The sequence below is a fragment of the Etheostoma cragini genome, chromosome 22 (genome assembly GCF_013103735.1).
Source record: "Etheostoma cragini isolate CJK2018 chromosome 22, CSU_Ecrag_1.0, whole genome shotgun sequence".
NCBI classification, from domain to species: Eukaryota; Metazoa; Chordata; class Actinopteri; order Perciformes; family Percidae; genus Etheostoma; species Etheostoma cragini.
In genome coordinates, this window is record NC_048428.1 from 17,222,246 (window position 1) to 17,241,824 (window position 19,579).

At 38.4% G+C, this 19,579-nt stretch overlaps 2 protein-coding genes across 2 annotated transcripts in view; both read left to right on the forward strand.

Annotated features, from left to right (window-relative positions):
* Positions 1-1,350: 1,350 nt before the first annotated feature.
* Positions 1,351-13,941, forward strand: pxdc1b (PX domain containing 1b). Its single transcript, XM_034862167.1, has 5 exons — positions 1,351-2,062; positions 9,554-9,645; positions 9,805-9,922; positions 10,018-10,129; positions 11,404-13,941. Exons 1-5 carry the CDS (start codon positions 1,807-1,809, stop codon positions 11,525-11,527), a joined length of 702 nt encoding a protein of 233 aa, XP_034718058.1. The 5' UTR covers positions 1,351-1,806; the 3' UTR covers positions 11,528-13,941.
* A 2,523-nt stretch (positions 13,942-16,464) lies between these two features.
* The window catches only part of tmx3b (thioredoxin related transmembrane protein 3b), a 35,167-nt gene continuing 32,052 nt past the window's right edge, over positions 16,465-19,579 (forward strand). Inside the window, exons 1-3 of the mRNA XM_034862029.1 lie at positions 16,465-16,582; positions 16,843-16,900; positions 17,466-17,505. Coding sequence (XP_034717920.1) covers positions 16,489-16,582; positions 16,843-16,900; positions 17,466-17,505 — 192 coding nt within the window. The 5' untranslated portion in view covers positions 16,465-16,488. The remainder of the gene's footprint in view (positions 16,583-16,842; positions 16,901-17,465; positions 17,506-19,579) is intronic.

Genomic DNA, 19,579 nt, shown 5'->3' on the forward strand with positions numbered 1-19,579 from the left:
TCATTTGGCTATTTTTGGGATTCTGATTGGCTCGCTTTGCTGCATGTCATCCCCCATCTCTCTCCCCCTTTCATGTCTATCCATTGTCACCATAACAAAGTGAGAAAAAAAAAAGTAATCTTAAAAAACAAACAAACTGCAGTTTATGAAACTAGCCTGCCACATGTTAACGTAGCAGACTTAAATACAAACTAGGGGACGGAGTGCAGGTGGAGAGATGGGCTTAGTTGAGGTGATTGCAGGGAAACAGGCAGCGAGCTGATTGGCTGGGGGGGGGGGAACTCTGGGAGCAGTGAAATACTAACGAGGCTGATTCAGAGCAGGTGTGTAGATGGGCAAAGTCTAGAGAAACAGGAATTCCTCACTGAGACTAGATTTAAAGAACATTTCATAAAGTTGTTTATACATTTCCTCATTTCAGCAACATTTTCTTTTTTTTAAATGCAGACCGTTTGACAGCTTTACCTCCCAATATGTCTCCTCGCTACGACACAGAACCAAGCAGCTGAATATGAAACATGGCACATGGGAAGGAGAGACCTCTTTGGATGCTTAAAATGGGGCAAATTGAAACTTTATTTCCCTGACTGGCTGCATCGCCTTGTTCTGAGACCTTAACGTTTTGCAATGGTGAGACTGAAACACTCACAAAGGTGCGATTGGGGCATGAATGCATAAAATCGAATGTGCACATTACAGCGTAACAGCTTTCTCTGATCTCAACAGTGCGATTGTCAGTTTTCTGCAAATGTTTAGGTGCTTTAGTGTGTCCAGTAAAGAGAGTTTCCAAGCTCTCTTTTCTGTGCAATTAACATGCTTCCTGTGTTGTATTATTAAACATTGCTTTTACCAGAACTGTTTGAGAATAGTTAATTATAGCTGAATCGTCATTACTTGACTGTCCACGACTTCCTGTGAAGCTCTTTTAGCATTAGTGTGCTGCTCAATCAAGCAAAGCAGAAAATATCTGCTTCTTTTTTGGTCACACTGACTAAAGGGGGGGAAATAGGTTGCGGTGCTGTTTTATGGTATATTTCTAAGACATGAGTTATGGGAGGTCAGAAATGGGATCTGGCGTAGGAAACTGTAATGCTCCATAGCTGGTACAAGATATTTGAGTTGTTGGACTTTGTGGTTGTTTCCAAACATCTCATTTCCAGTTTAAGGGTAGGCTACTGATTTGAGAAAAGACTGGACAAATGGCATCAAATCCAGGGGTAAGAAAAGATGTTTGAACAAAGAAAAAGAGCAAAATAACAAGGAGCTGGACAGTTTTGTCTTTGCAGCCCTTTGGATTCTTTGCATAATGATATCCTGTTGTCAAGGAGGGAGGAAGGAGAGGGGAGGAAACTGTGCTGAAAGAAAAGCTTATCCAGACTGTGAAGTGACATGCTCTGGATTTAGGAAACTAACGGCAGACTGAAGCAGGGAGCAAGACTCTATACTTTGAGAGATTTTTGGAGATGTTGATTTGATCTCTTCGACGTTTTGCCGAGGATGACAGCAAAATAAACAGTTGTTGGATCGATTGACAAATCAATTGTGCGGGGGCGGTATCTCTGACTCTAAAGTCTATATTCCCCACAGATCATGCCACGTTTGAGTTCACGCCTGTAACATCGTCATCCTCCTGCGTAACACACAGCTGCTGTCAGACAGCTCAAACCGAAAAGTTACTCAAGTTGTCTCTTATTTTCCAGATTTCTTTTTCTTTAATTTTCTAATCTCAGTAGCATCGACTCCTCCAGCCGTGACCCTGCTGCCTGCCGCCGGTCCGCCCCAGCATGCTGGACTGACGCCTGAGGAATGGCATCGGCTGTGTTTGAAGGCACGTCGCTGGTCAACATGTTTGTCCGGGACTGCTGGGTCAACGGGATCCGGAGACTCATCATCAGCCAGCGGGGAGAGGAAGAGGACTTCTTCGAGATACGGACAGAGTGGTCTGACAGGAACATTTTATACTTGCATCGGAGTTATTCCGATCTGGGGCGGCTGATTAAAAGACTGGTAGAGTCTTTTCCTGAGGACAGAAGAGAGCTCTCCAAGTCTCCACTGATAGAAGGTTGGTCTGAAGGGAATATGACAGTTATGACAGGAAGTGATGGTAGAGCAGTAAATAGCCTACAGTAAGAACGTATCAGAAATGATATCATTGTTAGCCAAATATAGCCTACATTTTTGGGGGATACACTTCAGGGGCGTAGCTGAGTTATGGGCCCAGATGGTGGCAGGGCCCCGGCTCTAACTATTAAGAAGCAAGAACTAGAAAACATCTACTAGATGTTATATTATTATAAGCCCATTGGGCTGCAGATATAGTTTTATGACTTGTTGGAAAGGTAGGTTTTGAATCTTTGGCTCTACCACACCAGGAACATGAAGAAACAACATTTTTATTAATTGTTTGGAGGATTAAAGTCAGACCCTGTTACATAACAAACTGTGTGAAATGCAGCATGACTATAAAACATTTTCTAAATGTGTGATTGAGAACAACATGGGCATTTATTTCCAGGCAGCTTCAGCTTTGGATAGATTGAACTTTTAGACATCACTTCAATCTAGGGCTTAACTACTAAGGTGAGTTTATTTATGTTAAGCGTGGCGAAGTCAAAGCAGTAAAAACACACTCGACATGATCAATGAGGGTTAAAGCTTATCTGAACTAAACTGCCTCATGCTTTTGTTTGGACCGGTAAATATTTAACAAAATCTACTATGTGGAGTCACATTAGCAGACCTAACACATAGCCTAGAGACAGGAAGACCAACAGGCTGCCATGTTTCTAATCCTGGTCAATATTTAGGAGCTAGAAGGCTGTGAGGTCTATAGATGTGCTGTCTCTTCTTTGTGGCCTGAAAGTTGGATTGGCCAATTGGAGAATTCCAAAAGTACCAGCAGTAATGTAGACATTTGCTCTTTGCATCTGATGCATCATGTCTCTTTATGATGAATGGACTGTTTGAGCAGCTACTTTCTGTTGCCCAGGAATCATCCCAGTTGTGAGTTCACAGTGAGGTGACAGTTTTGGTGCTGTCTAAAATCAGAATCCGGTTAATTGCCGAGTAGGTAAGGAATTTGCCCGGGTATTTTGTGTATACGATAAACATATTAAGAGGACATAAACAATCTATATAGAATCATTACAATAGAAGTATGAAAAAACAACAAATGTTTTTTAAATGAGAGATGTGCAGGATGTACAATAGATATAGACCAGGGGATGTGCAGAGGTTTGCATTATCAAAATATAAATAGAAAGTGTGCAATCTTTAGAGAAATGTCATGTAACACAGGATCACATTCAGTTACACATCATTCTGCACTAAGCTTTACTCAGACATATCTAGACTACATATATCACATGTATCTCCAAATTTGGTCATTAAGAATTTTTTTTCTTTTTGAAGACTACATTTTTATTTGTGTGGCACAATTTGTTTTGGGACATTTTTCACATAGCGTATCTTTCACAGAACAAATTAGTTTTTTTAGATTAAGATGCCTGATTCCTTTTATTTGTTCTTTGAAGGTCCAATAGGAGTTCCTGCATGATGTCCCTTCCTTTTGACGTTCCCAGTAAATACCAAACAAAACAGAGAAAGCTTGCCCCTCCTCCCATGTTTCCTTAACTATCATGCCTAACTGACTGTCACTAACCCCCCACCCCCTCCCCCAACCATCTTGCCGGTGATTGTCTGGAACGGGTTTGTTGCATTTTAGTGCACAGCCTGTGCACCTAGTGTTTGACGTTTACGACCCCTGTGTGATCATTTATGGGTTAAGAGGTTATGAAACCATGCTGTGATTTCATTTCATTTTCAGTTATTTGATTATTTGAAAAGGGGACAATGTACGCTGATCAACATTCAAAGCAAATGTAAGCGTACCCGAGTTAGCCATAGGCTAATTTTCATCGGCAGTCCCCTAGCCAGATGTTATTAGGCATCCTAAAATAATAAACATCCTAAAATAATAAACAGTTATAATACAATGAAGATATTTATACAATAGACAAAAGGTTAAAAATTACAATGTTAAATCACAACAATCGAATAAACAAGATAAGCAAATAAAATCTAAAATAGATGATGGTTATTGTTGGTGGATGGGACCACCGTCAGTGTTGACGTGATGTCTTCTACAGCAAAGTTTCAGACGGGGCTTTGTAGAGGGCAGTATTTTGCCATTTGTCGCCCAACTATATGGCCCTCCGAGCTTGGATCTTTGACACTGTGGTGCTTTGGCACTTCCAACAGGTTTGGCAGAGCTCCCAACTTGTTCTTGTTTCTTGGCACTTCCCTTTTGTCTCTACCCACAGAGCCTATACAAATGTTTTGGAAACATCCCTTTAGTGGCAACTGGAAAGGTTTGCTTCCTGTCCGTGGGCTGAAATAGCTGACAAGCTTGTTGACAGCTTTCTGCTCTGCTGTAGCCAGTGAAGTTTGCAGTTCATTTTGGGAAGAGTCTTTTTGGATCACATGACTCAATTTTGACTTCTTCTCTTAATGTATGTCACTCTTTGGATTATAGCTTTAAGATAAACGGAGCTGTGATATCGGCACTGAAGTACACATCAGTGTTAACTTTAGGGACTTGAGCTGGTTTGACAATTACATGGATGGATAGCAAGCCACAGAGTTAATAACATTCCCCTAATGGCCTTTCATTAATTCCTACCTCTGTTCAATATTTCATTAGCATCCCCTCTTAACTGTCACACAGATTGAAAGTCCCCTGTGTTAAAAAAAAACATTGCTCTGTCTTTTCTCAATCCACTTTGCTCCAGTTTCTGGCTCTGCTCATGTTTTCCTGTTTCTGTGCTGCGTCTAAGCAACAAGGAAGGCGTGCAGAGCTTTTAGACTGATGTCATGATGAGAAAGCGAGATGAGTGGACCTCCCATATTTAGTCCCTCCGGTCTGGGAAGGCCTCTTAACACTTACCTTACATATGACCCCATAGTGAACAGAGACGGGAAGGGATTGCTCACATTCCTTGGGAGACGGATTCCATAAGCTGTGTCCGAGATCCCTCCCTCTTACACCTTATCCATTCTACTTTCATAAGAAAAACTCCATAGTTTATTCTTGGACTAATGGGGCTAATTTTACACTACAAATCTATTAAAGGTGTTTGTTTTTATGTGTGTTTTTGTAGTGTTAACATTCTGGACACTATCATTTTCCTTCCTCATTGACAGAATTATAGAATAGATGCATTACATTTAAATAATGTACAACTTTAATGGTGTTATACTATGGCCACTGGGAATTCTTGTCTTTATGGCTGACAGGTGTCTGTGGGCTTTAGTAGGTTACTGTAGTGCCAGGATTAAAGGTATGGATTGACATTTTGGAAAATAAACATGTTCTCTCTTGTTGAAAGTTAAATGGGGAAATTGATACCAGTCTCATATCTGTCTATAAAATGAAGCTACAACCTGCAGCTATTTTAATGCCATTACTCAGGACAGTTGTTGGGATGTTGTTATTGTTTTTTGTGGGTGTTTCTTCCCCCCACGACTCCTTCCAGGCAGAGCGGCAATGGTTAAGTTTAGGGTTGGGGTTAGCTGCCTGGAAAGTGACGTTAGAACCAAAAAACACCATAGAGCATATTTTTATAGTGCTGCAACTAACCATTGAGAGGCAAAAACTAGAAAATATTTGGCAATGTTTACTTGATAAATGACTCAAATTTAAAGATGTTGCAACACATTTTCATTGTTAGAACGTCATTAGGTAAAAACAGGGCACTAGGTAGCGTTCATGGACACACTGCAACATAAAATACTGGTAGTTCTACACACGGGATATTAAACGAGTGTAACGTAGCCTGGCCTTTTCATGGACATGACCGTTCACTAAGGTCTGATGTCGTCTGCTTGTTGACTCAGACGTCCAGAAATAACACGTTGGCTGCGGAGAGTTAGTGGTTAGATGACAGAGCGTTGGGCTGCTAACATGTGCTTATCAGATCCATGTAGAAGATGGCTGTGAAATAGCTGGTACTTACAGCATTTGATGACTGTTTAGATAATGTGTTTGACGATGACTTGGACAAAGTCCAGTTCCTGTTGCTTCTACTTATACTGTGTTATTTCAACTAATGGATGAAGTGGCTTGTCAACATGGCATGCTGTCACAGAACTAACAGATGGGCCATTTTAGTGTGCAATTAAATGAAATAGGAGGCGGCCGCATACACTGAAATTTCATATGGTATCACTGTAGTGCAACAAGTTTGTACTAAGTAGATAACAGCTGATCTTCCATAGGAGATGGAACAAATTAGACTTAGTGGGGGCTGAATAAAAAAACTAATCTAAAATAAAATAATCTAAGAAAGAAGAACACTGTAGCCTGCAAGCCCATGCAGGAAATAGACTCGTTCACAGGAAATTGGAGGAAATACACTTAGTGACTCTGTTAGGAAAAAAACATAGCTGTGTTTTTGAAGATATTTTCGAGAAGACAGCCCTGTAATTGTCATAAACATAGCAAATCTGAGATGAAATATACACAAATGAATATTTTGTATACTTTTTGGAGCTAAAACTCACTATGCAGTTTTTTTCCTTGTCCGTCGTGTATTTTGGTGATTTTCCTTGAGTCCCAGTGGGAAAAGAGCTGCAGTAGGAGGGGAGTCAGCATCAATTCAGTGGAGCACTGCAATTGCCGCGTCAAAGTTGACGGCATTTTGTGCCGCCCTTGTGCTCGTAAGTCTGCACTGCTCAAGAGTTTGTGCCTTTTCTTACACTTTAGTTGAACCTCTCTAAAATAGCCCGCATCCCTTTTTTATTTACGGTTTTACCTTTTTATTATTATAGATTCTTAAAACCAAAGTCCAACTGCACAGAATAAGGTTTTTTTATGATTATGGAAGTCATGCTTTATGAATGAACAATTCGAACTAGCATCTGTTATCCACAACAGCTTGCTTATTGAATATAAAAGCCTTTAACCGATTAACATCTTGAATGCCCTTCTGATGGCAGCAGGTATTTGTTAAATCATTAGTCTCTAATTAGAGAGGCGCGCATTGTCAAATTGTAGCGTCCCACACCAGATCTGCTGTGGTTGCCACCACATTTAAATCTTGCGCAACCAACACTGTTGTTGCAGAAATAACCACACATATTTCTCTTTTGCACATCAAGCAAGCCTTGTATACCTTAGTTTTCCACATAGTCTGTAAAAAAGAAAAGAAAAATCCCCTCAAACGCAAGACCTCATTCCTGATTTTAATGTTTTAATTTGAATGCATTACAGAATAATTTATAAATGTGGCTATTGTCAAAATTTTGATTTGAAATAAGGTCACATCCTTACATAAAACATGACGTCTGAACTCTCACTATATCCACAAATGTTTATTAAAAGAGACATAATGTGCTAATGGCAGCATATTTGCAACATATTGAGTATTGGACGAATTTCCTCTCTGGACAAGCTCCTCTGGACCTTCCACTCGATGACCAAACTGTCAGTATGTTGTGGTGTAGAAAACAGCGTTTTAAGGTGATCAGAGGACCTGTGTTTATTGTTACCAGATCCTTACACACCCTCCGATAACATATGTTATTTATCCCACCCTGTTCCATGTGCACCCTGGGTGCGCTGCGTGCCTGCACCAAATAATAAATGTGCATTTCATAACCTCAGCGCCCTACATGCCAGGACGTGAACTTTACTAATGGGTTCACATGGATAACCGCTAACAGGACTAGGTGTACTTTAAAGTCTCTGGTGAAGTTATCACAGGTTTGTATCCGGTTAACTGCTGTTAATTCTCAGAAAAACCACAGTTTAACAAAATGGCATCCACTGTAACAAACAACAATTAACATAAGGGATTCCACTATTCTGGACTGGACTTGTCTCTTCTGCTAACCAGAGGTTGTTTTTTGATTACAGCTACATGAAAACACCCAAGGTTCAACATGCAGTTTGTCCATCTGACTTTTTTAACATCACATCTTAGAGTTTTTCCCAGCATTGATAGACCACACTGTGACACACTCACTGCTTATTAGGTATGCTTTCTTGATGTTTATGATATTAAATATAGTCTCTAAACTTTCAAAAGCTGCTTAAACTGTTTAAAAACGATACTCACAGCTGTTTGGATATGATAAAACCAAATTAATCCGTACAAGAGACCGTTTATCGGGCCGTTTTTTGGCAGTTTAGAATATCTGGATTGGCGTTTTTATTTGCCTGACAGCCGATCATGTTAATAACAAAAGTTGTGTTGGAGTTTGTAACATTACAAACTCTTAATTTTGACTTAAAGATTTTCACTGTAAATGAGTATTGGATTCAGATATCGGTTATCGGATTTATTAACTACTTATCTGTATCGGCCTTGAAAAACCAGCATTGGTCAATCCCTACTAAACATGTAAGATATGTCACAGAACTGGCAAAAGGGTCTTAAAGAGACTCAAAGGCAGGAAGAGGTTCAAGCTGGGTGGGAGTACACTTAGTTCCTAGTGGTGATTTAACTGCCGTTTCACTCTTCACATCCCCCCTGGGTATGATGTCATCACTGCTGGCCATTATAAATGGATGAGACTGTGATTGTGCACAGTGTTGCTGTAGGCTCTATTACTCAATACTTCCATGTAACAGTAACCGCTGTGTGACTGTGTTTTGTCTGTAGCACTTACATGAGACAGAGACTCATCGCTGTGGCCGCAGTCTTCATCATTATTCTCCTCACCACATCCCATTGTCAGCATGGCAGTATACGTGTTGCTGACTGCTCGCTCAGATGGGCGGCAGCCTTGTGTTGCTCATAGTGCTGATTTTACTCTCCCACTGCTTCTTAAATTGCATTCCCTCTGTAGTGTTATGCAGGGTTAAGATGTTATTGTGTATCTTTTCGCTCTACACCTGTTATTACTTTCCTCCATTATTACTGCTATCGTACAAATGTTTGCAATTACACTGACAGTGTTCACAGCATCACATTGTGTTCTTGTTCTAAAGATAAAGTCTGTTTTTTCCCATCCTCCTACTTTGGGTAAATACCAGGGAACATTGTGGATGATAATGAAAAGGTTACTGTATCAAATAGACTACTGCCTTTTCAATGCATTTGTGGCAACCTGTTTTCAGGACTAGGATACATTCAGACCTGTCTGGCTTGTTGTGGCCTGAAAAGATAACATTCTGGTGGCAGTAAAGGTCAGAGCAGCTGCTCTTTTTCTAACACACAGGTTCAGAAATAGTTGTACTAAACATTTTAAAATTTGGGACAGTTTGTAGATCAGGGTCTTTAAAGTTGTTTATACGTATATTTGAATATTTTTTTTTAGTTATGCATTTTGCTGTATTTGTTGATGCTATTGGATTGGGGAGTCAGAAAAAACTAAAACGTACAGTTGAAACAGTTGTGACAAAGATAGGATGAAATTCAAAACTATTCTATTAAATTACATTAGATTCCAAAAGGTGGATCCAAGAACTACTGTTTATAAAAAAAAGTCTACACTCACGCTTGTGATGATTGAGCTGATGATTTCCGATGTTCACCTTTATTTGTTTCAGGGCTGGTAAAAATCAAAGAGGCAAACGACATTGAGGAGAAATTAAATGAGGTGGAAAGACTACTGAAGAATGCCATCAACATGCCGTGCAAGGTAGGTACCTCAACTATACTTCAAATATATTAGTACTTTATTAGCATGTTCACCGTACATTAGAAGATTTTCACAATGACTTAAACTTGAGGGTAAAAGGTAGATTTTTTGGAAACTTACAACCATATAGACTAGATGACTAAAGACCCGGCTCCACAGTATTCCAGGTCAGAGGTGATGTTGACTTTCTTCGAGCGATCGCCGCTGGACCAGGTGCTGAGGAATGACAAAGTCCACCGAATCCAGCCGTGCTTTCAGAGTCCAATCAAGATATCAGGTATATATCTAGGATTGTTTTGTTACACAAATGGAGCCACTGTTGACATCCCTAACGTCATGTCGCCTTAACTGGCACTACGTACCTTTTTTTAGAAATCATGCGGTCAAATGGGTTCTGTCTGGCCAATACAGAAACCATTGTATTTGATCACACTCTCCCGGAAGAAAAAGAGAGACCCTCATCCACCGACTCTGTGGAAGATACGTAAGTATTAAGACCACTCTATTTATCTGCGTTTGTCTTATTTAAAAAAAAAATCTTTTTACACTTCATTGATACATGTACAAGAAAAATCATAATTAAAAAATAAGTGCAGAAAGCCAAAACAAAAGCGGAACAAAAAAATGATGAGGGAAAAAAATGAAGAGAATAAACTAAATAAATAAAAATAGTTATTGTGTTTGTGTGTGTGTGTGTGTGTCAGACTCAACCAGCCAGGTACCATTCACTCTGTCTTTAAATCTGTCAAAAAGAAGAACAAATAAAGTAAACAATATGGTATAGTACCTTATTACAAGTCAGATTTCAGATTTTTATCTTTGGGATAGATCTTATTTCATTTGTACGTTTGATCTCTGATTGTAAAGGTTAATTTTTCCACATCTAAAGTTTGCTTTATTGTTGAGCATTTGTCTTTTCATAGATTACTCTGTTTGATTGGTTTTAAAGATTTAAGATTTTCAAATAATCACGCCATGAGCCTGATTAGAAACCCATAGTGAGTGAGGAGACCCAGCAGGAAGATGGTTTCAGTTTAACACAAATGACCTTACTTTTCTACAATTATTAGGACTTCCATGTTTTTGGTCTTGAGTGTACAGTAAGTGTTTTGGTGACTGTGGAAGTCTTTGAATGTGACCCAAACCCAGAACACTCCGCCCCCACAGGAAGTGTGTCTTTGCACCCCTTCCTTCCCTGGGTGTGTGTAGGAAGCAAAAGAGGAACACATTCCTCTTGATATTTTTATTAAGGCTTATTTTTCAAGGCTTAGACAAGCAAAACCATCTTTTTTCATGTACAGTTTGAGATTTTTGGCTATTTAGCTTCCATACATGTCTTCTTTCAGACTAGTGGAAAGAAAACATCCAAAATACACATTTAGGTGTTTTTTCACTAAACGTTATGTATTTGTGTCATATCTTTAAAGATAATTTTATCAAAATTAGTTTTTTTCTGTCATACTCATCTGCCAGAAATCTCCATTTTTATACATCAAACTTTCTAGTTTTATAACTATCTGTATTCTGAAGGTTTTTACTGAGGTGTTTGTTCATATATCACTTATAGTCTGATTTATATTTTCTGTTATAACATAAATAATTTGCATATTTAGACTTAAAGAAAATTTGTAAGACTGATTGACTTAAGATAAGTTAAATAACTGGGGAAAGTTTCATAGAGATATCCACTGTTCCTATCTTTCGATTAACCGGTCTATCTCATCCTTGGAGTAATGTGTCTTTGATTTATGTTTCCAGGTATGAGGATGGAACAGAGTTTTTGCCAATGGAAGCAGACCTGTGTGATGAGGAAACAGAAGCGTATGTCACCAACCTTTCCTACTACCATCTGGTCCCATTTGAAACTGACATCCTGGAATGATCAACTGATGCCTGTTGATGGACATCGGATGCTGTCACTGAGGAATATGTACTCTTAAAGTGGAACCTATAGCTATGCAATGTTGCATACAGCTGCTCATCCTAGCAAACTCTAGAGTTGCATGTCGCCCATCTTGGAGTGGGGCAGATGTACAGTGCGCACCAAAATATTGGAAGAATGCAACAGCTGCACCATTACTTTGTTTTTGCCACTTTGAGCGACGTCATCACCAGTGTGCCTCATTCAGAGCCTTACTTGACTGTGTCAAGAAGAAACAGGATTGTCTTTATACTGGCTACGCAGGGCTTTCACGTGTAACACAACCTGTGGCTGCAACAATGGAGGTGCTTGAGTCATGAGACAGATGCAAACCGCTGAAGAGGTTTCAAAACACGCAGCTCGACCACTTCAAAAGTAGTAAAACTTTTGTCTGTAGTTTGGTGTGTGAGTGTAACAAGAGGGGGGAGGGCCTCACAGCAGCCTACAGTATTGGACCTTTCACTGTTACTTAGAAATGTAGCTGAATCGAACAGCATGCCTTCTTTTTCTATCTCAATTGTTTTATCTGTTGTATTTATCCTCCATAATGGCATCAACCCAATTTGCCAGGAGATATGTGATGCATCTGCAAAGCCTATTGTCTTCTCATTGATACTGCTCCCTGATGTGTTATCCTCAGTGTTACCACTCTGTTGTATCCAGGAAGCTGTCACAAAGATAGGTGTATAATATTTGTTTATGGTGCACTTTCCACCAGCATTTAGAAACTTCTTTGTGTTTGTAAAAAAACAGCTTGAAATATTTGGATAATTCCTGTTTTGTTGCTGTGTTATGCAGTTGGTTTTGCAAACGCGAGAAGTTTCACTATAAATAAAGATAAAAGAATAGAAGTCAAGGGGCAAATTTTGTCCATAGTCTTCTTGTTTTTTAGCATAAAGTTGATAGTAAATGGTGCAAGAATAATTATGCTTTTATGCTAATCACTCACTTGATTTTTGGATTACTGTGGAGTTAAAGACTATAAAAGACATGTTAAGTGTATTTTGTTGCAACTAACCAGAGTCCGACCGTAATGCTGCCTCTTTGGATGTTGGAATTTTCTTTATGAAGTTTTGTCTGAATAATAAAGTACAGTATAATATGTTTGTTATAAAGCTGATAATGTTGCTTATTTAATGTTTATAAACAAATAATTTGCTATATCAGAGCGTATATTGACTGTGTTGCCATTATGTGCACAGCTGAATATTCTCACTGCTGTTGTTGCCATGGGATGAATGATGAAATAGGGCAAAGACAGCTTTGTTTTTTGGGTCAATAGAGGTCATACAGTGTCTGACGTGTGTGGGTTCAGTCAGAGAGCTGACTGTGGGAGTCTGTAGCTCGGCCTGCAATGGGGGAACAAGTCCTCTCTTTATGTTAAGAAGACAAATGACCTTGCTATACTAAAACATTCTATTGAAAAAGTAGTGTAAAATAATCAAACACTTGATTCAAATCCATGTTTTTTGTATGTTTTCTCGGTTACTTTCACTTCTCGTTGCACCTTTTAGAAACTCAGCAAAGCATTACTTTTGTTTTGAAGGCAAGTGAAAGGCAAAGAAAGTGTATGTTTGTGTAGGGTTGACTGTAAGGAAGTCATCTATATTCATTGTTTTGACAGTTTTGTCAATGCAGAAGTCATTAGGACCTTACAATGTGGGCTAACAGCTTGTGTCCACTTTCCTGCCCCTCCAAATACAAAAGGCATTCAACCCTCACAAACTTGGCATGCACGGCTTCAACAGAACGATCCTCCGCGTGAGTCTATTTAGCAACACAGTCATGATCACTATTCACTCCATGAGAAAGTACAGCTCTTTCTCACGGTGTAAAACTATTTCATGCTTCTTTCGGTTTTTCTCTCTTCTCCAAGAATGACGTCTTGAATTGGAAGATATTCTTTGGACATACAAGTTTTAGTTGAAAAAGTCAGCGTACATAATCAGAATGATTCTTATGATTCAATAGAATAAACATGGATTTGTTATTTACATTTTCATACAAAGGTCAGATTTTCTGATAAAGGATGTATGAGTTCATATTTAGATATCAAATGTTTTTGTGTCTTTAGACCCTTTGCAGCCTGAGTAATGTTATAAATATTCTGCCACAGTCTCTCAGATGTTATGACTAAAATGGTACTCATCTGATTTTTTAATTAACATATCAATATGCCCATTGTGCCAGCCAGAGGGTGTGAGGGTACATAGGACAGTGTGACCGATTATATGAAAATAATATTACATTAATTTTTCACTTTTGAACTATTTTGTAAACTCCAGCCACTATGTAAAAGCTGCTAACCATTTTATGCCTTGCAATTTTATTTTTCATATGCTCAAGTGTTGTGAGTTTTTTGTGTGTAAATATGTGAAAAGGGTTGAATGAAGATAATCTTAATTATGGAAAGGACGTTTACATGGCATATATGTTTTTAAAGCTAGTCAGACAGTATTAGATACAAATTATTATTATTCCCAAAACATATGTTTACAATAAAAGAAATGTCAATGTAATCTTTTGTGTGGAATTGATGATGGATTTACATTTAGTGGTCCAGAGGCTAGTACATTTGCTCACGTAAAGTATCTGAGTACAGTTTTAGGGGTACCTTTACTTCACTTGGGTATTTCCATTTTATGCCTATACAGTACTTCTTCTTCTCTACATTTCTCTTATCACATTTATCTGACAGCTACTGTAGTTATATTACAGATGAATTGTACAAAACATATAGTCATCTTACAAAAATAATACAAAACACATGTAAAATAAAAATAGCAGTCCTTCCTTGTTGACAGATACATCCAATTGCTGCTTACATTTGCTTCAATAATAAAGTATTGATTTAGATATTAATATGTAATGAATGAACAGGGGCCATTCTGCCTGCTTAATGAGCCAGGCTGGATTACCTACAGGGTAAAACAGGCACCTGCTCTGGGGGCCCAAACACCCAGGGGCCTCAGAAGCTCCGGGTTCAAAACACCCAACTGGGCACCGCAGTGAGTGTGAAGAGAAGGAAACGGCGGAGCATGTCCTGATTTCACGCAGCAAGTATAAGAAGGGTCATGATTGAAAGACACCAAAAGTGAGGACAAGTGGGAATCGGGGTCAAAGATGTGCTTGAGTGGGGTCAGCGTAGAAGAGAGGAAAAACGATTTCAATTTTTGAAAAACACCGGTTCAATTAAAAGTTGCAATGGGATATAATAATAGCTAATGGTTAGTACCAGTAAGAGGCAGTAATGGATGCCAACTGCCATAAAACCCGGAAGAAGCAGAAGAAGAAGAAGAAGAAGAAGAAGAAGAAGAGTTTTTTGTTGACAAAAAAAACAAGAACAACATAAACTCTTGTAGGGGAAAGAGAATATATATATATATATAAATATATGCGTAGACACAATACAAATGTCAGTATATTCTTTCTTGTGGTCAAAACAAAAAATTAAAATTAAAAATAAAGGGGGAATTACTCAAAAATACACAAGTCAAAAGCAAAAGGGCTAAAGAAAATAAAATTAACATTTAGGCGTGGCATACAAGGGGATGGAAGAAGAGTTTACATACATTCTCTGCTGACTAGGTCTCACCTGTGACACAGCCAAGAAACGAAAAACCAAAACATATCTCACAGCTGTTGCACGCCATTTCACACGGTTCACAAGGAAACATGTTGTAAAACACAGAAACCAATTTAAGTGCGCTTGGGTTCACTGCATGCCAGTTGGAAAATGGATACATTTGTAGCACTTAAGCAAATCATCTAAACTGGGTCCTTCATCATTACCTAGTCTCAAATCTAGTTTTATTACGTTTGTTATTTCAGTTTATACTGTATTGGTGGGTTTTGGGTATCTTGGTATATAATGAAGCTGCCATGTTTTGTCTGTTGTGTGCACTGCACTTGATGGGCCACAGGACCACAGGATAGGCTCCACAATAAACAGTGGGTGGTAGATGTGGAGAACTTTATACTTAATATTAATATCTACATAGCACATTTGTTTATAAGTATTATAAACTAGTAATTTGTTTAAGTATTATTTTGAATGCATGACTTTAATTGTAATTGTGTCTTACTAAATATCTACAGTCAGTAATGGACATAGTCAGTGTTTTTTGGCCAGTTGCCAGTTTTAATGATCTTAGCGCGCCACCTTGTGGTGAGTATCAACATTTCTGCTTTAGTTATAGTAGCATTGTGTCATAATTTAATACAGTTACATACAGTTTTATTATGTGATAAAGATATGATTGATTGCATATAAAAGTAAAATATAATCTAAATTAATATCGTATGATGCTATTTTTAGCTCCTGGTTCAAACTAATTGCTCTGATCTGTTTAAAAAAGTCAAAATTTGGGAAATAACTTAATTTTGTTGTGGGACTTGACAATCAATAATAAGGAGCCGTTTTGTCAATTTGTTTTTAAAAAATATAGCATATGTACCCAAATTATGGGACAAGAAATTAAGAATTTGCATTTAAATAAATAATCAAACATAATATTATTGAAAAAATACAAATGGGATAAATACCACTATGATAAAAACTTTAATAATAAAAACTTATTTTAGAAACAAATCATAGCCTACAGCTCTTTAAAGAGTTAACTGCACAGTTTGACACTTGTATTACCTACTGTTTGGTATTTATAAGTTTGGAAGTCTTAAATATTGTTGTAATTCATATAAAAATCCAATTAAATTGTAGTAACTTTTGTTATTTTGCACTTAAAAAAAGAACAACATTTAATCAATAGGTTTAATGTTCTTTTTATCATGTTCAAAATGTATAATGACATTTTCACACTCAATTTTAGATTTACACAACAATATTATCTTTCATTTTCATTTCTATAAGCAAATGTTCAGCCGCTGGTGTCTAGCGGTCGGCAGGCTGCTTAACCCCGCGCATGCGCAGACCGGCTCGATTTGAGCATTGTATTTCCTGCTTGCTGTTTCCACTCGAAGCGATGGCAGAAGTGAAAGCTTCCCTGATTTGTGGCGGTACGTCGATTTTATTATTCATATACATTTAATGCTACACCATACCTATCATCCCAGCATCTGATAAAATGACCCTTAAAGCTCCAGTTGTCGAAACTGTGAAGGGAAATTGATGCTCATGTTAGCAGGACGAGCTTTAGCCTGGGGATGCTTCAGTCAGGAGGTTTTAGGTTGGAGGGCTGGAGAAGAGAGACTCGTAAAGCTCTTGTTAACGTTAAAATACCATTTTGTACGAATTAATTCCTGTGCTAATGTTACAGTTATAGCGGCTATCCTGTCTTCGGCCGCGCTTGCATTTGTTGAAGATCTAGATGACACGTAAGTGATGCAGTGATGCACCCCTGCTTCAACATTTCACCTTCCTGCTGCTGTGACATTATAACGTGCTCATGCAATGGAACTTCCGAATCACGCTTCACCAACAGCCTTGATGTGGGCACAAACCACAGTTCACTTCAGTGCTTACTTCTTCAATAGTAGACGTGAAACATATAAGTTTGTCTTTTTTCCTAACTCACATTTTAGTAATTAAACAGAGGTTTGTGTAAAGCAGGAAAAAAACATGATTTCATGTCAGGTTTCCAGTTGCACAGCGCTTTTTAATTGTCTGCCTGTGGCGGGAAATGTGTAGAGGTTTTTAGTCTCTTGTGTTCTTGTGTTTGTGAGTCTCTTTTTGTAATTACTGTAGGGAGGCTTTTTCTGCAACTTCCTTAAGATAATTACCCTCATATCCACATAACTTGAACAGTAATTCTTCTTCTGTCTGCTTTGGCCATATTTCTTTATGTTTAATATGTAGCACACACATCTTGTTATGTGAGTCATGCAGTATTTAGCACATGGTTAAATTTACTTAACTGTTTTTTCTTTTTCTTTTTGACAGATTTAAAGACACCAGAGTGAATGATGTCTGGCTGGTTGATGTGAGTCTGACACACACACACACACACACACACACACACACACATATAAATAAACTAGTCTGGGTCCATTCAGCTATGCTTTACTTCATATACAGCCCGCCACTGTCCGGATCATCCCTTGCGGAAGTGGCAGCCGTGGTGGGATGTAGGAGGGCGTGGGTCGGAGGGGGTGTGCAGTCTGTCCTCTGTGTTTGTGATTAGAGAATGAGAAGTCATGCATGCAGGGCAAAGCCAGGGGGCTTGGTGGGGTTTGTATCCGAGTTTGTGTCTGGGTCGATAAAAGCAAATCAAGCTTGAGCACCAAAGCTGCTTTCACTCCTAGTTTTGGTTGCAAGAGTTCAATACTGTGTCAAATGTTTTTTATAGAGGATTTATACATTTCTCATACACACTCTGTGTTCAGAACTGAGTAATTATGGAATACTTTACAATTTCAATTCAGAAAGTTCAAATTCGAACAAAATTAGGCTGATCAGCCAACTCTGCAACCTAGTCAAATAGTTTTGGCTTTAGAGCACATCTAGGGTCTCATCGCTGTTGTGATACACTCTACAATACCTGCTCAGCACCAAACAGCTGACGTAGCCTATAGACACGATGTTCCACATGTGGGATTGCTCCGTTGCCTCCTAAAATTCCACCGGATTTCACTTTTTTACCTTCCACTTTCTCTGTGTTGGAATTTTAAACTCCAGTGGATTTCTGAGGACTGTGGTATATGGTTAACTGCTCCTCAGATCTCTGCAGGGTAAATCCAGACAACCACCTGGACTATCTGTCCAATCTGAGTTCTCTTTTGAACGTACACGTGTTCCACCAAAACAAGTTCCTTCCCGGGGCTAATTTGTAGTGGCACCCATGACGATTGTGGTTGGTTTATAGAAATGCTAATTAACCAGAGCAAGTTTTTCTCGTATCCCGGAATGCTGTGGAGGAAGGTGTGGCAAAGCGAGTCTACCAAAAACGGAGCTAAAATGGGAGTGAATAGGCTTACATTCGCAAAGTGGACACAGATGACTCAAATAACTAATAACGTTGCTCCGTAACTGCTTGATATGTAAATAAGTTACTTTTGGAGAAGTTAAGTTTGTCATATCAACATAAATGTCAATTTTGTGTTCAACACTTGTTTCCGCTGACCAACAAATCAGCTGTTGCAGGTTTAAGATGTGTCCTAAATAGCCTTTCTTCTGATCTCAATTAGCATCTGCGTATTAACATTGGAGCCTGACCGATGAAGGAATTTTGAAGGAAAGACCGATACCAATGTTTGGTTATTTAAAAATCTGTTATGCCAATATTTCAGCCGATATATATTTAAAAAAAAAATCAAGAAACACATTACAAAACATAAGCAGATTTCTCTAACATTAGTTATTTTTTTTCTTTATGAGTTCTCACTAAAATAATATAATAATTTATTTTTTAACATGCATACTAACTATACTTTTCCGCCTTCTCACAGCACTAACATAGAATTCACTGCACATTATGATTAAAAGCATTTGGCCCTTGAAGCACAGTAACAATTCAATAACAATAACAAAAAGGAAAATTCCTCGTATGTGTCTTCATACCTGGTCAATAAAGCTGATTCTGATTCTGATTCAGACCTGTACAGCAGTATGAAATCTATGAAAAGGATTTGGTTTGAGCCTTTGTGCTGTACCATATTTTAAAAGCGCTCCTCAAAAGGGATGCTGCCGTTTGTAATGTTTACTAAACCAATTTAAAGCCCACCGACATGTCAAATATCATTTCACACAAAGCGAGCAGCCGTGTTTGGACAGTGTGGCTTTGCTAAATGGCATCTCTTGTTTAAAAAACGAGTCAGAAATCGGAGCTGTCCTCTCAATTTCTATACACATTTTTAATCTGAAAAACAACATACATACAATAGAGGAGGTGATAAACATTGCTTGTATATTCTGAAAATAGACAAGCCTCTGGAGCTTGTAGATACTAGAGCCTGACCGATAAAGTATTTTTAAGGCAGATACCAATACGAATAGATTTTTTTTTTTTTAATTTGATAAATCCGCCGATTTCAAAAATAGTGTGTGTGTGTGTGTGT